Below are 13,145 nucleotides of genomic sequence, written 5' to 3'. Positions count from 1 at the left end.
TTGAAATACCATACACAGAGCAATTGGAATGTCTGCTTGAATTACACCATTTCCACTTATTTTCCCAGGAATACGATTTTTCAGAAATATGATTTTCCCTTTAAAATTAAGCCATTTTGAGAGTGAGACTTGCCTCTCCTGTCTATTTATAATGGCACACTTTTCAACATATCATCATTAGAAGCAGATGGCATTGTTGGGTTGATATTTGCATTGGTTTATTTCCTCGCTACCAAAGAATGCAGGAGTGGGAGGGAAGGTGCAAACACTCGTTTGCTCTTTCCTTTCAACATATTGAGGCTGTGTGACAACAGAAGGAGCATGTCTTCTGAAATGGACAGCAACCACACTGCTGTAAGTAAACAATGCAGCTTTATCTTTTCTTTAAAAAGTGCATTTTATAGAGAAACATCAGTATAGATCTCTCTTGCAGTTAAAGTTATAGCCTTGTTTGACAGTAAGCTCATTAAACTCTGGGTTTTTGATCTCAGGCTTTTTGTTTCTCTCTGTTCCTTTCCCTATGCAGGCATATTATGAAGCTTTTTCTTGTAATATGACATCCCCTGGTCAAGGTGCGATGCGAATAGTTCAGCTCTTCTTGATGCCATGCGTCTTTTTGGCTGTGTTGGTGCTTGGTGTACCCCTTAACATCCTCTCCCTGTGGGTGTTGTCCCGCCGATTGGCACGGAATAACCGCAGTACTCTGTTCCTCCACAACCTAGCATTGGCTGATGTTTCCTGGCTAATGGCCTTGCCATTCCTTATTCAGTTTCATTTTTCTGGAATGGAGTGGTCACTTGGCTTACTATTTTGCAAACTTATCCGTATGTTCTACCATAGCTACTTTTACCTAAGCATATTCTTTGTGACCTGTGTGAGTGTAGACCGCTACCTGGCCATTGTCCACCCTGTTCATTCGCCTGTTCTTCTTACTCGCCAACGTGCCATTATGCTATGCATCACTGTTTGGGTGTTTGCCATAGTGATGAGCATTCCAGTGGCCCAGCTGACTTACCTCTCAGACTGCCAAAATGACAACAAGACGGTGTGCTCTCTGTACATCTTTAATGGTACAGTAAAACACAGCTTACCCTATTCCATCTGCTGTACCTGTGCAGGATTCCTGCTTCCATTTATAGTGCTGAGCTACTGTTACATATGCAGTGTGTGCCAGCTGCGAAGACGGGTTGACCCACGTCTCAGAGGATTGGCCTGTGAGCTTGGTGCTGCCATGGTCTTGTTTGGACTTTTTTACTTACCATATCATTTAAGTCGGAATGTGGCTATAGCCATGCCATCACTAACACCAGATGATCCATGGGCATGGGAAATGGCAGATTTAGTGTTTTCTATAGAAATGTGTGTGTGCAGTTTTACTTCCTGTACTAACCCTCTGTTCAGCTGCTTTGTTGGGAGGACACTTCGAAGGGAGATATCCTCAACTCTCACTAAGCTGCGGAAAAAGCACAGAGTGGAGCCTGGGCATGAGGAGGACAGCAAAACTGAGGAGTCCAGGGTTAGTGTTAATAAGGCAAAAAGTTAGATTCAACCAAACCGGAAATACAACATTACATTTGTTTACACTTAGCAAATGTTCTTTTATTATTTTAACACGGAAAGAGTGAATCATATGCTACAAAACTGAAAGACTATATAGAAAAGGATCTACTATCTAGTCCTACAGCGCCCACTTGTGGTCATTTCGACTCGATTAATCAGGTGTCCTATTGTTCTTTTTTACTCTTCTTTTTTCTTTTGATGTAGACATTTAAGCTCTACTTAAAAAAGACCATTTCGTTTATATCTGATATAAAGTGGACACAGAAACCTGAAACGATGCTCTGATATCCATTCAATGCAAGCAGCATTAACATCTCTTCTTTAGCAAGCAACTAATGGATATTAAACCAATTAATTATGAAGATTTGGGAGTGTGCTTTTTTTTCTACAATATACTATATTTTCTACAATACTTTTAGATTCATCTTTCTACATGTCTCATGATGCTGTAATCTTGTTTCTACGGCCCCTTTAACACATACATCACTTAAATATTAATAGCAATAATATTCAACCAAATAAATATATTATTATTATTTTGAATAGAATAATGATGCCTTAATGGTTCTATGGATTCATAATTTACATCTCAACGCGTACACTGTTTTTGTCAACCGTGCGTGGGTATGTGGGAGTGAAGCGGGCGCGAGCTCCGTGTGCGCGCAAAATCCACGGCTAAGAGAAAGCGCGCGCGCTCCCGCGCTCCTCCGCTCCAAGGGCGCGCGTGTCGGTTCGAGCGAAAGGGCAACGCGCTTTATCTCCAGCTCTATCTTTAGATCTATCTCCAGCTCTATCTCCAGCGCATTCAATGATCGTCTTTCCACCAAAATATGGCACGTTACTGCTTCTAGCATCCACAGGACAGGAAAATGGAAAGATTGACGCGCAGCGAGCGTGGAGAAGCAGCGGGGATGAACTGAACTCGAGGGCGAGGAAAACTTGACCGTGTGTGTGGCTGTGAAAAGAGGAGCATAAGTGAGTGCGTAAAGGCGTTTTGTATACCGCTCATCCTCACCTACAGTGGGATTACACACCGAAATCCGATTACACCTGATCAAACAGATCCATACACCCAGTTCCCCAATTCCTGGATTATGAAATTTCATTAAGTCTGGTATTAAGCGCGGGTTTGGATATGGATACGGTGAAAGAACGAGTTTTAGCCCCCGGTAAGACGGGATTGAAGAACCTGGCGGGAAAGACCCTGGCACATATGCAAAGGTAAATGCAACTCCTACCTTCACAAAATGTTTATTTTGTATTTTTCTATAATTCACATGATTTTATAAAAATGTAACTGATGCGAGTTTTTTTTTTTTTTTTTTTTTTTTTTTTTTACAATAATGCATTATTTCATTTCATTATATTATGTCATATTTTCGAGTGCTTTCGTTAAAGAAATATATGCGCAAAATCATGCACATCGTGTTAAATAATGATTCGGTCCTGACTACAATATATGTCATTGGAGACACGTTTATTCCCTCGAGAATCCTCTGGTCGTGTCTTCCTTAAATAGTTCATGAATCCTAAAAACGAGTTTAGAATTGATGACACGATTTATATGAGCATTAACACACCCGAATCTTTGTGTGTATATATGTGGGTTTTCTCACTATGATAATGGCTCTTTTCTTTTATTGAAAATCAGTAAAAGGTGTAATTTCGATGAAAGTCCGATTTGCCTGATATTTGAAAGTCGTGATTTTAATCAGATGCGTAAAGCGCATTCATTTTACACGTTCTTTCATTTTTATGGATTAAAAAAAACATTAATTTATTACATTATTTAATCACATGCATCTGCTGCTTTTTCGTTGTAGTATATTTATTGTGTAACATTCTCACCATCAAGATGAAATATACAATTTCAGTAAATAAAAAAAAAAAAAATTAGACACCAACAACGCAGATAAATCGTGTTGTTAAGAATATGGGTTGCATATAATATATATTTTTATAGTATTTCGTTACTTAGATATTTTAGGAATTGATGTGGAAGTGGAAGTGATGGACATTTAAATGCGTTATATATATATATATATATATATATATATATATATATATATATATATATATATATATATATATATATATATATATATATATATATATATATATATGTGTGTGTGTGTGTGTGTGTGTGTGTGTGTGTGTGTGTGTGTGTGTGTGTGTGTGTGTGTGTGTGTGTGAATAATAAATTGCTAATTAAATATTACACCAATGAAAATTATGTGTCGGGGGGGGGAGCAGGTGTCGTGACCCACAGGGTTTGTTGACTTTGTGCTAGGCTATAGGTGAGTTTCTGAATGACGCCATTCTAGAGTTATAGAGAAGAAGCAGAAAACGGGTGAAGTGATCGAGCTGACGGAAGATGGCCGCCCCAAAGCGATCAGAGAGAGGAAAGCGCCTCTGCTTGACTGCGCGTGCTTCGGGCTGCCTCGTCGTTACATCATCGCCATCATGAGCGGCCTTGGCTTCTGCATCTCCTTCGGAATCCGTTGCAACCTCGGCGTCGCGATCGTGGACATGGTCAACAACAGCACCGTACACCAGGGTGGCAAGATCATCATCAAAGAGGTGTGTGAGTTAAGGGAGTGGGTCTCGCAGCCACGCCCACATCTACTTCCCCGCCCCTTTATTTGTCTCTCTCCACTGGTTCAGCGAGATCTTATCGATCTGATTGGTGGATAAGGGCTGGGACGTGACTTGACGTGGGAATGATTTGATACACTAATAAACTTATAAGAATAAAAACAATAAATATATGTAATTCTCTAAAATAATGCTTAAGGATATCAGTGATGAAGTGATTTCGATGAGAAAACACATCACTCTGTTTCTCTTCCTCTTCTTCTTCTTCTTATTTTTTAATATTATTATTATTATTATTATTATTATTATTATTATTATTATTATTATTATTATTATTATTATTCATTCATTCATTCATTTTCTCCCGCTTATCCGTAATTCGGGTCGCGGGGGCAGCAGTCTAAGCAGACCCCCGCCTTCGACTGCTGCCCAATCCTCACAGCACCGTATTATTATTATTATTATTATTATTATTATTATTATTATTATTATTATTATTATTATTATTATTATTATTATTTTTTTTTTTTTTTTTTTTTTTTTTTATATAGGGTAAATAAACTACCCATACATTTAATATTAACAGCGTTCTCATTCCCGTGTCTCTTTATTAAGAAAGCGAAGTTTAATTGGGATCCGGAGACGGTGGGGATGATCCACGGCTCGTTCTTCTGGGGTTACATCGTAACACAGATCCCGGGAGGGTACATCTCCTCCAGACTGGCAGCAAACAGGTGACCGAACACATTCAACCAAACTCATTTAAACACGCAGGTCAAAACAAAACATTATAGATGCATAATTCCCTAAAATACTTCGTAGACCAATCTAGGTGGCGTACCATTTACGTAGCTCAGCAGCTCCAGTGGGTGTGCGGTGCCCTATATTACTTACAGCCATCATTCCCATCACTGTAAAGCCCTTGATATGCCTACATTCTTAAAACAGTCTGTGAATCCGAACCATTTTTACGCAACTTTTATGTGTAGCTTTATGCCTCGAACCTCTAATGATGAAAACTGTAATATTAGTCAAACTAAGTAAAAAAAAAAGAAAAAAGAAACGCAGACTTGCTGAGCAGCAGACATGCGGCGCGGGTTCGGTGCTGCGCGCGCCGGCTGCTACGCGTTAATGAGGTCTCCAGGGAGAGTCGCGCGCTTCCTTTATTGTAATCCAGCATTGAAATGTACAGAATTCCACACGCTCAAATCCACGTCAGGTGACTACACAAGGCAAGACACAATAATAGACACCATGGAAAAATATACAAAAGCAAAAAAACCCAACAAAAAACCCCTTAAAAACAGCTTAAATAATACAAACCGAATAAGTAAAATAAATAATTAGATTTAAAGGGAGTCAAATTAATTTAAACACCCATTTTTCCTAGTAGCCGATTAAAAAAATTTACTCGTTGCCATATTATTCTGATACTGTGGATATGTTTGGCTTGAAATCCTGCAGTTGACCTAAAAGCAACTGCTTATTTTGCTTACATAAATCCAGAATTTTGTCGGTTTTAAGTGGAAATAGATCTACATTTCATTTAGGTTTAATAAATAAATAAACAAAAAAACACTCTTGCTGCAAGGATTCAGGCTTATAAAAGTATCTTATAATAGTACTATAATAGACTTATAATAGTAATCATCTCAGTGAATTCTAACGCTCCTGGAAATAAGCTTTAGGATTTATTTCGCTTTATATTCCATTAAGCGGCAACCAACGTGGAAAGTGTTTCACGCATGTGCTTCACTTTGCAGGGTGTTCGGTGCCGCCATCCTGTTGACGTCAACACTCAACATGTTCATTCCGTCGGCGGCGCGCGTGCACTACGGCTGCGTGATATTTGTGAGGATATTGCAGGGCTTGGTGGAGGTAAGTGGTGCACGAGGTGGCCTGTAAAGCACGTACAAGTGGACACGCCCTCTCAATTTACACCATATAATAGGTACACGATGTACCACTGCATAGTTTAGTCTTGATTTCTGTTAAAGCCGATTTTGTGAAAAGCCTATCATGAGCTCTTTGTTCTATTTGTATCTGCGGTTTCAAACTCTACCCCCTAAAAACCGAGCAAACAGGAACACCAGACAGGACAGGGAGAGAATGAATAACAGAACATAAGAAACCAAACAAAACACAAGAGGAGAAAAAAAGAGAGAGCGAGAGAGAGCAGTAACATCTGTCAGTCTTTCACCTATGAGGAGGTCATCTACCTTTACATCCTTTGTCATGTTCAGCATAAATGACAACAGTAGGGTCAGCATGCTTTGTGAATGAAAGCTCGTTGAGGTTTCAGTGTAACCTCAGCAGCTTGTGTTCTCTGTGTGTATATCGACCTATTAATGCAAATTAAACATTAGTCTGCTAGATCTCTTTGATAGCCCAAGTAATTTATATCTATTAGTGACTGACTGTGTGCAAATAAGGAGATAATGAAAATGTAATGAAAGTATTAGTGTTTTGTGGTCAACAGCAAAAATCCATGGTCAGTAGTTTTGTTTGCTTCTTGCTTGCTTTGTATAAATGTTTGCCATTTACATTTACATTGTGCACATTGTACAAAGTAAGTATATGCCATTATAATATAATATTCATCATCCATCATGCATCGAATATTAAATATTAAAATATAAGATGTTAGTAGTGATGTAAATGTGAAGCACTGTTGATCTGATTTCAGGGTGTGACCTATCCAGCATGCCATGGTATCTGGAGCAAGTGGGCTCCACCATTAGAGAGAAGTCGCTTGGCAACCACTTCTTTCTGTGGTAAATATAAAATCACTCATTTCATGTGCAGTATTACATGACCACTGCTATCTTTGCTGGGAACTGATTTTGTCGTTCTCTTTAAACCAACCCTGCAGGTTCCTATGCTGGTGCTGTTGTGGCCATGCCTCTGGCTGGGATCCTTGTGCAGTATTCAGGCTGGTCATCTGTCTTCTATATTTATGGTACATTAAATAATAATGAACATGTAGTTTAAGCTTCATATAAAATTGGGTTGCAAGTGCTTAGAAATATGCTGGGTTGAACCTGACTCCCAAAACCTTCTACCTCAATCTGTAGGGAGTTTTGGTATTGTCTGGTATGTATTCTGGGTCCTGGTGGCTTATGAGAGCCCAGCAGAACACCCCACTATTACAGATGAAGAGCGGCTTTACATAGAGGAGAGTATTGGAGAAGGGGCTCATCTGCTTGGGGCAAATGAAGTGAGTATAATATGCCTCTTTCAAAAAGAGGATAGTTTGTTTTTACATTATTTATTACATAGTATAAGGACACCATAAAAATACCCTTGTAAATATCCAACAGCCTAATTTACAGAAATATAAATGCTATACCATTTATTCTAACTGTGAATACCAAACCAAACAAACTGTGTTGTTGCAGAAATTTAAGACACCGTGGAGGAAGTTCTTCACTTCAATGCCTGTCTATGCAATTATTGTGGCCAACTTCTGCAGGAGCTGGACATTCTACCTGCTACTCATTAGCCAGCCGGCATACTTTGAGGAGGTGTTTGGTTTTGAGATCAGTAAAGTGAGTGAAGCTCAAAAACTAAATTTTTTTTATGGTTGATTATGCAACATTGTGCTCATTAAAAGGAATGAATTTCAGCTGCATTAATTATGTATAAAGTGATAAACTGATAAAGTGCAGTGAATGAGACTAGTTTTTATGAATAAATTGTCTATAACACCATATTCTTTTATGTGTACTTAGGTTGGCATGGTATCTGCTTTGCCTCACTTAGTCATGACCATCATTGTGCCCATAGGAGGCCAACTTGCTGACTTTCTACGAAGCAATAATATCATGTCCACCACTAATGTCCGGAAAATAATGAATTGTGGAGGTAAGATTCGCAAGCAGTAATCCTTAGGCTTTAGTTAGTGTGTGCACTTTGAAAGGGAATATGTACATCTCTCAAGGTAACATATATTTTCTTGCACTGACATAGGGTTTGGGATGGAGGCAACATTGTTGTTGGTAGTTGGTTTCTCCCACAGTAAAGGTGTAGCTATCTCATTTCTGGTACTAGCAGTGGGTTTCAGTGGCTTTGCTATATCCGGTAAGTGACTCTTAAAAACTGCTCAATACAGTATGTGACACCCAGTTCTCACTTTAGCCAGAAATGAATTTGCTGTTGATTTACTACTGTTATCTTTCTATGCTTATTTATTGCCCCCATTAAGGTTTTAATGTGAACCACCTGGACATTGCACCCAGGTATGCCAGCATACTGATGGGCATCTCTAATGGAGTTGGCACACTTTCTGGAATGGTCTGCCCTCTTATAGTGGGTGCCATGACAAAAAACAAGGTAAATGTCAAAAATGGTAAATGTCAAAAATGCTTCTATTACCTACCATTAATTTGTTTCTGTCAGTCATAAATACTTTTCTTATTTTATTCTTAGACCCGGGAAGAATGGCAAAACGTCTTCCTGATTGCCTCCTTGGTCCATTATGGTGGGGTGGTGTTCTATGGGATCTTTGCTTCAGGTGAGAAGCAGCCATGGGCAGACCCAGAAGAAACCAGTGACGAGAAGTGTGGCTTCATTGATGAGGATGAGCTCGCGGAAGAGACCGGTGACATTACACTCAGTCATGCTCCATTTGGAGCCCAAGGAGCCTTTGGGGCTCCCGCAAAATCATATGGGGCCACGACTCAGCTGAATGGGGGATGGGCAGGAGGTTGGGAGAAAAAGGAGGAGTTCATCCAGGAGGGAGCTATGCACGTCTACCCTCAGGATGGAGACGGATACTCATAGAACACAGGGGCTGGTTTTATGAAGGAAGGTCACTTTAGTTGTAAAATCATAAAATAAAATTAAAAATGTGGTGACTGAACTAAAATGTACCAGCATACTGTAAATGCATCTGCATGGATGCCCCAGATAACAAATAATAGTTTGACCAGACATATTCAGAAATTATTACATGGGAGGTAGAGAAGATTAAACACAGATTATATCTAGAAATACTTTATAACTACAAATAGAAAAGTATTTATGTAATGAAACCTATACTTTTTACTTACCAAATCCTAAAATGAAAATACAATTTCTTTAGCAACATAGTACAAACATTAGTACAAGTCAGAATAAGGTAAAATATTTAGAAGTGAAACTTAAATAACATCCACTTTAATAAGTTCAATTAATTATACATGATGTACTATATACTATTAAACATGATAAGATTTAGAGATGGTTATTTCATAGCTAAACCTGCCCTATGTTGCTGTATGCACATCATTACTAAGGTCCGTCTATTGCACATTGAGTCAGCATCCGTCCATCAGTCTAAAAGGACAATTTAAGGACCACAATAGGTCACGGACAATTCATGGTACAGCAGTGACTTCTTACTTTTCCCCTTTTGATGAATCTTACATCAAAAAAACATCTTACAGAATTTTAAGCTCTATAACCCCACAAAATAAACTATACATGTTATTGCAATTAGACAAAATAGGTGTATTTTATTTTTAATAGGTTTGCTTAATTAATACATAAATTAAAGACCTGAATAGCACAGATTACTTGGTTCATGCTGACCTGATGAACATTATTGCCATCTGAGGACTTTCAGTCTCAGGTATACAGAGCACTTTTGATGTGGGAAACAATAGGTTGCCTAGACTTATATGATACACTTTTAACTACTTTGCTTATTTAGTACCAAAATGTAAAGGCAAAAGATAAATGATAATGCCTGATATTTATCTAAAACAAAATTTAATAAATGCAAAAGAGAATATAGTAGTCAAGTATATGGTATATACCTTGCAAAACAAAAAAACATATGTACCTTAATATATTGTGATTCAAAGGTGTAATTTATGTCATGGAGCTTTTTATGTGAAGAGTTGTGTCTGACAGTTCTGTTGTTTACATTAGTGCAATCTCGTATCCATCATGGCACAAAAATCATTCTACAGAACTACATTTACTTTACATATGCACTACATCAGCAGTGTGTTGTAACAATCCTGTTTCACAATTACAGGTCGTACTTTATCTAATATTGAGCCAGTGTTTAAGACACATATTCTACCATGCACCATAAAGGCACAATATGCCAATTTCACGTGAACCTTGAATGCACTGACAAGTATTTCTTAAAAAAAAAAAAAAAAAATTGTGGTTTCATTCCTTGTCTGTGTGTTTATATAGATCTGCTGTTTCTGTGAGACTGTTGTGAAATTGGTTTGGTAATCTGTATGCTAATTGTTATACAAAGGCCATATTTTTTAATAGACAGCACCATATCAGAGCTGTTCATTTATAAAGTGTATTGAGATGTCAAATGGTGCATGCTATATGTGTTGTCCAACTTGAATGTGTGGAAAGCATCATCTTCTGTTGAAACTTTCAACAAAATACATCTGTGGTTGTAATGTTTTCAACTTCCATTCAACTTGTGATTTATTTTGCTAGACTTTGTAACAAATGATGGGCTTCTCATCTAATATATTAACTTGATATGCTACCAAGCATGGGTTCGAGATTTACACGTGACTACCTGAATTGTTTGAAGGGGGGTGAATAAGATGCATTGCAATAACTTTTTAAATAGCTATCATAAATAATTTACTATTAGTCATATTAGTTGTTTTTGAAGTGAAGTAAGTAAAGAGTCATGTGGATTTATAAAGGAATGGCTTAAATCTAGCTTGCTACCTTCAGGGGTATAATGCTATAATATCATTCAACATTGTGTGCAGTTGGAACATGAGCCATGATTTCACTAATCTCTAAAATGGACTGCCTAACTGGTCCATTGGGTGGCACTATGAAATAAATAACCAAAGCCCTATATAATATATGGAAAAAATTATGTATAAAAATGTCAAATATTTATTCAGAGAACTATATCACAGATAGAGAATACAAACTTATACTAAAGTCCTTATTTATGAATAACATGCAAATGTTCTTATCTTCTGGTGTGTCGAAGAGTGATGTATTAATGGCAAAAAGTGTTATACTGTACTGTATAATTGCTCTTTTTCATTGTATATAAAATTTACCAAAACATCCCAAACAGCACTCTTCTTTTATGTCAAGGACCAAAACCATCATTTTTTTTCTAGCTTTATGTTTAAATTCTTTATAAATTGTAATGTTTTGAAAGACTTAGTCATTAAAACTAATGATTGTGATTTGAAACCTGACGTTTTTCTAATTTTCAGCCTATTGTTTCTATGGATTCTTTATTTTTGCATCTTACCACTCTTCTAAATACCTCATCCATTATATCACTTTATAGACAAGGCAATGCCAATGATTACACTTTAAACACCACACTGGGGCTATTAATCTCTGTTTCCTACAGAAAATAAGAACAACAAATGAACACTAGGAAATTAAATTTAAACTATTTGCAAATCAATATCTATTTAACCACTTTACATGAAAGTGCTGAGTGGCCTTCTCATTTGTAAACAACACTGTTGGCGATGAATGGGAGGTTTTCTAAAAATAGTTATATGATGACAAAAGTTGATTTTTTTATTTTTATTTCACATAAAAAAAAAAAAAAGGAATTCTAATCTGTTAGTGTTGTATAAAGATTCTCTGTCGAATAAAAATTTCCTATGCTGGTTTGACTCCAAATTAAGGCAGTGAGTCGAGCTGGTACGCACTAACGACCTAAAGTGCACATATGTTGATGTGACAGACCTCACAATCCTATAACTAGCCAACCTGAACCTGTTTTCCCACAGCTAACCAACCACAACAGTCATGGCAATTGCCCCTCTGACATTTCCACCCATCTGATTACACCATTGAGTGATCTTCCTTTAAAGCAACTACTTTATGAGTTGTTTCTTTCTTTCTTAGTTTTTACAAGAACATGGTACTACTTCTTTGTCATGGCTGCCCTAATGACAGACAGAAGAGCTCTGTTGTTTTGATTGTGTGCATGATGAGATGGAGCTGGTTTTGGGCTTTAAGGACAGGTGTTTTGGGGTATCCATGGATCTCTAGGGGACTGTGCATTCTAATCAAGCTTCAGAATGACTATTTAATGACAAGAGCTCACCAGGAGCTCAGTTTTGCCTAAACATGATTATCCTTCCGAACAAACCACCCTTCCAACAAACACACCCTGTCTTACATCCAGCCTTTCACTCGGTAAGATTACCATGGACAACAGTCTTGGCGCAATTAAAGCATCAGAAGACAAAGAGATGGTATTTCAACCTGTCTGGCCTTAAAGCCCTTTTTGGGCAATCAACACTCACATGAAAGTCATTTTCTATGTGTATATATTTTCAGAAAAGACACCTTTGGTTCAATCATTTATCAACTCTGTATCTATGATTTTGCTGTATTTATAGCTGTATCTATGATTTTGCTGTATTTATAGCTGTATCTATGATTTTGAGAGTGTATTCTTGTGGATATTTTAAAATAATTTTCAATAATCAGAGCAATCATAAAGCAAGTCAAGTTTGCATGCAGTGGTATCCTAAATGAAAATATTCAAAAGCAAAGTGTCCAGATAACAGCTGATTTGTCCATCATAATTTCTATATTTCAAAGAATAGAGTTAATGTTAATTATATCTGCAATAGATTATCATCTCTGAACAAGGTCTCATATAACTTACTTAGAGATTGTGATGCTTTGCTATTGGTTAAATCTAGTAATCCATAGATTTGCATCAATCAGAACTATTACTTAATAAATATTCGAAATTACACATTTGACAGTGTTTCTTTGTTTTCCTAATTACAGCACTTGTCCATCTTTTTTCTTTCCTGTTGCAGCAAAATGAATATTTCATCACTTATTAACACGTCTCCTCAATGTGGTATCTACTTTCCCCTTCCTCATCTTGTTCACACCATCCCAAAATAGTTGAGATCCTGCCAGAATTGCACATTGCTATTCTCACTTTTTTCCTCTCTAAAGATTTAAACAGACACATTCCGAAAACATTGAACTATGGGAGCAGTAAATACACC

The 13,145-nt window shown here is 37.3% G+C and overlaps 2 protein-coding genes across 2 annotated transcripts; both read left to right on the top strand.

Moving 5' to 3' along the window:
- Positions 1–192: 192 nt before the first annotated feature.
- Positions 193–1,653, top strand: LOC310729261 (succinate receptor 1-like). Its single transcript, XM_083547348.1, has 2 exons — positions 193–354; positions 527–1,653. Exons 1-2 carry the CDS (start codon positions 322–324, stop codon positions 1,541–1,543), a joined length of 1,050 nt encoding a protein of 349 aa, XP_083403474.1. The 5' UTR covers positions 193–321; the 3' UTR covers positions 1,544–1,653.
- A 522-nt stretch (positions 1,654–2,175) lies between these two features.
- Positions 2,176–11,340, top strand: slc17a6a (solute carrier family 17 member 6a). The gene is made up of 13 exons (XM_083547345.1): positions 2,176–2,781; positions 3,885–4,140; positions 4,771–4,889; positions 5,919–6,033; positions 6,842–6,929; positions 7,028–7,114; positions 7,230–7,372; positions 7,554–7,703; positions 7,887–8,019; positions 8,125–8,235; positions 8,360–8,487; positions 8,584–9,289; positions 9,432–11,340. The coding sequence occupies exons 1-12, from the start codon at positions 2,696–2,698 to the stop codon at positions 8,935–8,937; spliced, it is 1,770 nt and encodes a 589-aa protein (XP_083403471.1). The 5' UTR covers positions 2,176–2,695; the 3' UTR covers positions 8,938–9,289; positions 9,432–11,340.
- The last annotated feature ends 1,805 nt before the right edge of the window (positions 11,341–13,145 follow it).

This window comes from Silurus aristotelis (genome assembly GCF_946808225.1).
Source record: "Silurus aristotelis genome assembly, chromosome: 7".
Lineage (NCBI taxonomy): Eukaryota > Metazoa > Chordata > Actinopteri > Siluriformes > Siluridae > Silurus > Silurus aristotelis.
Note: the sequence above shows the minus strand (reverse complement) of the source record. Positions and strands in the feature narration are given on the sequence as shown.

What these genes read in the sequence shown, in the direction of transcription:
- slc17a6a (XM_083547345.1), top strand. Translation starts at nt 2,696, where the DNA reads ATGGATACGGTGAAAGAACGAGTTTTAGCCCCCGGTAAGACGGGATTG. An exon ending in ATCTGCTTGGGGCAAATGAA is followed by an intron (nt 7,373 to 7,553) that starts GTGAGTATAATA and finishes GTGTTGTTGCAG; the next exon opens with AAATTTAAGACACCGTGGAG. An exon ending in GTGCCATGACAAAAAACAAG is followed by an intron (nt 8,488 to 8,583) that starts GTAAATGTCAAA and finishes TTTTATTCTTAG; the next exon opens with ACCCGGGAAGAATGGCAAAA.
- LOC310729261 (XM_083547348.1), top strand. Translation starts at nt 322, where the DNA reads ATGTCTTCTGAAATGGACAGCAACCACACTGCT. An exon ending in TGGACAGCAACCACACTGCT is followed by an intron (nt 355 to 526) that starts GTAAGTAAACAA and finishes TTCCCTATGCAG; the next exon opens with GCATATTATGAAGCTTTTTC.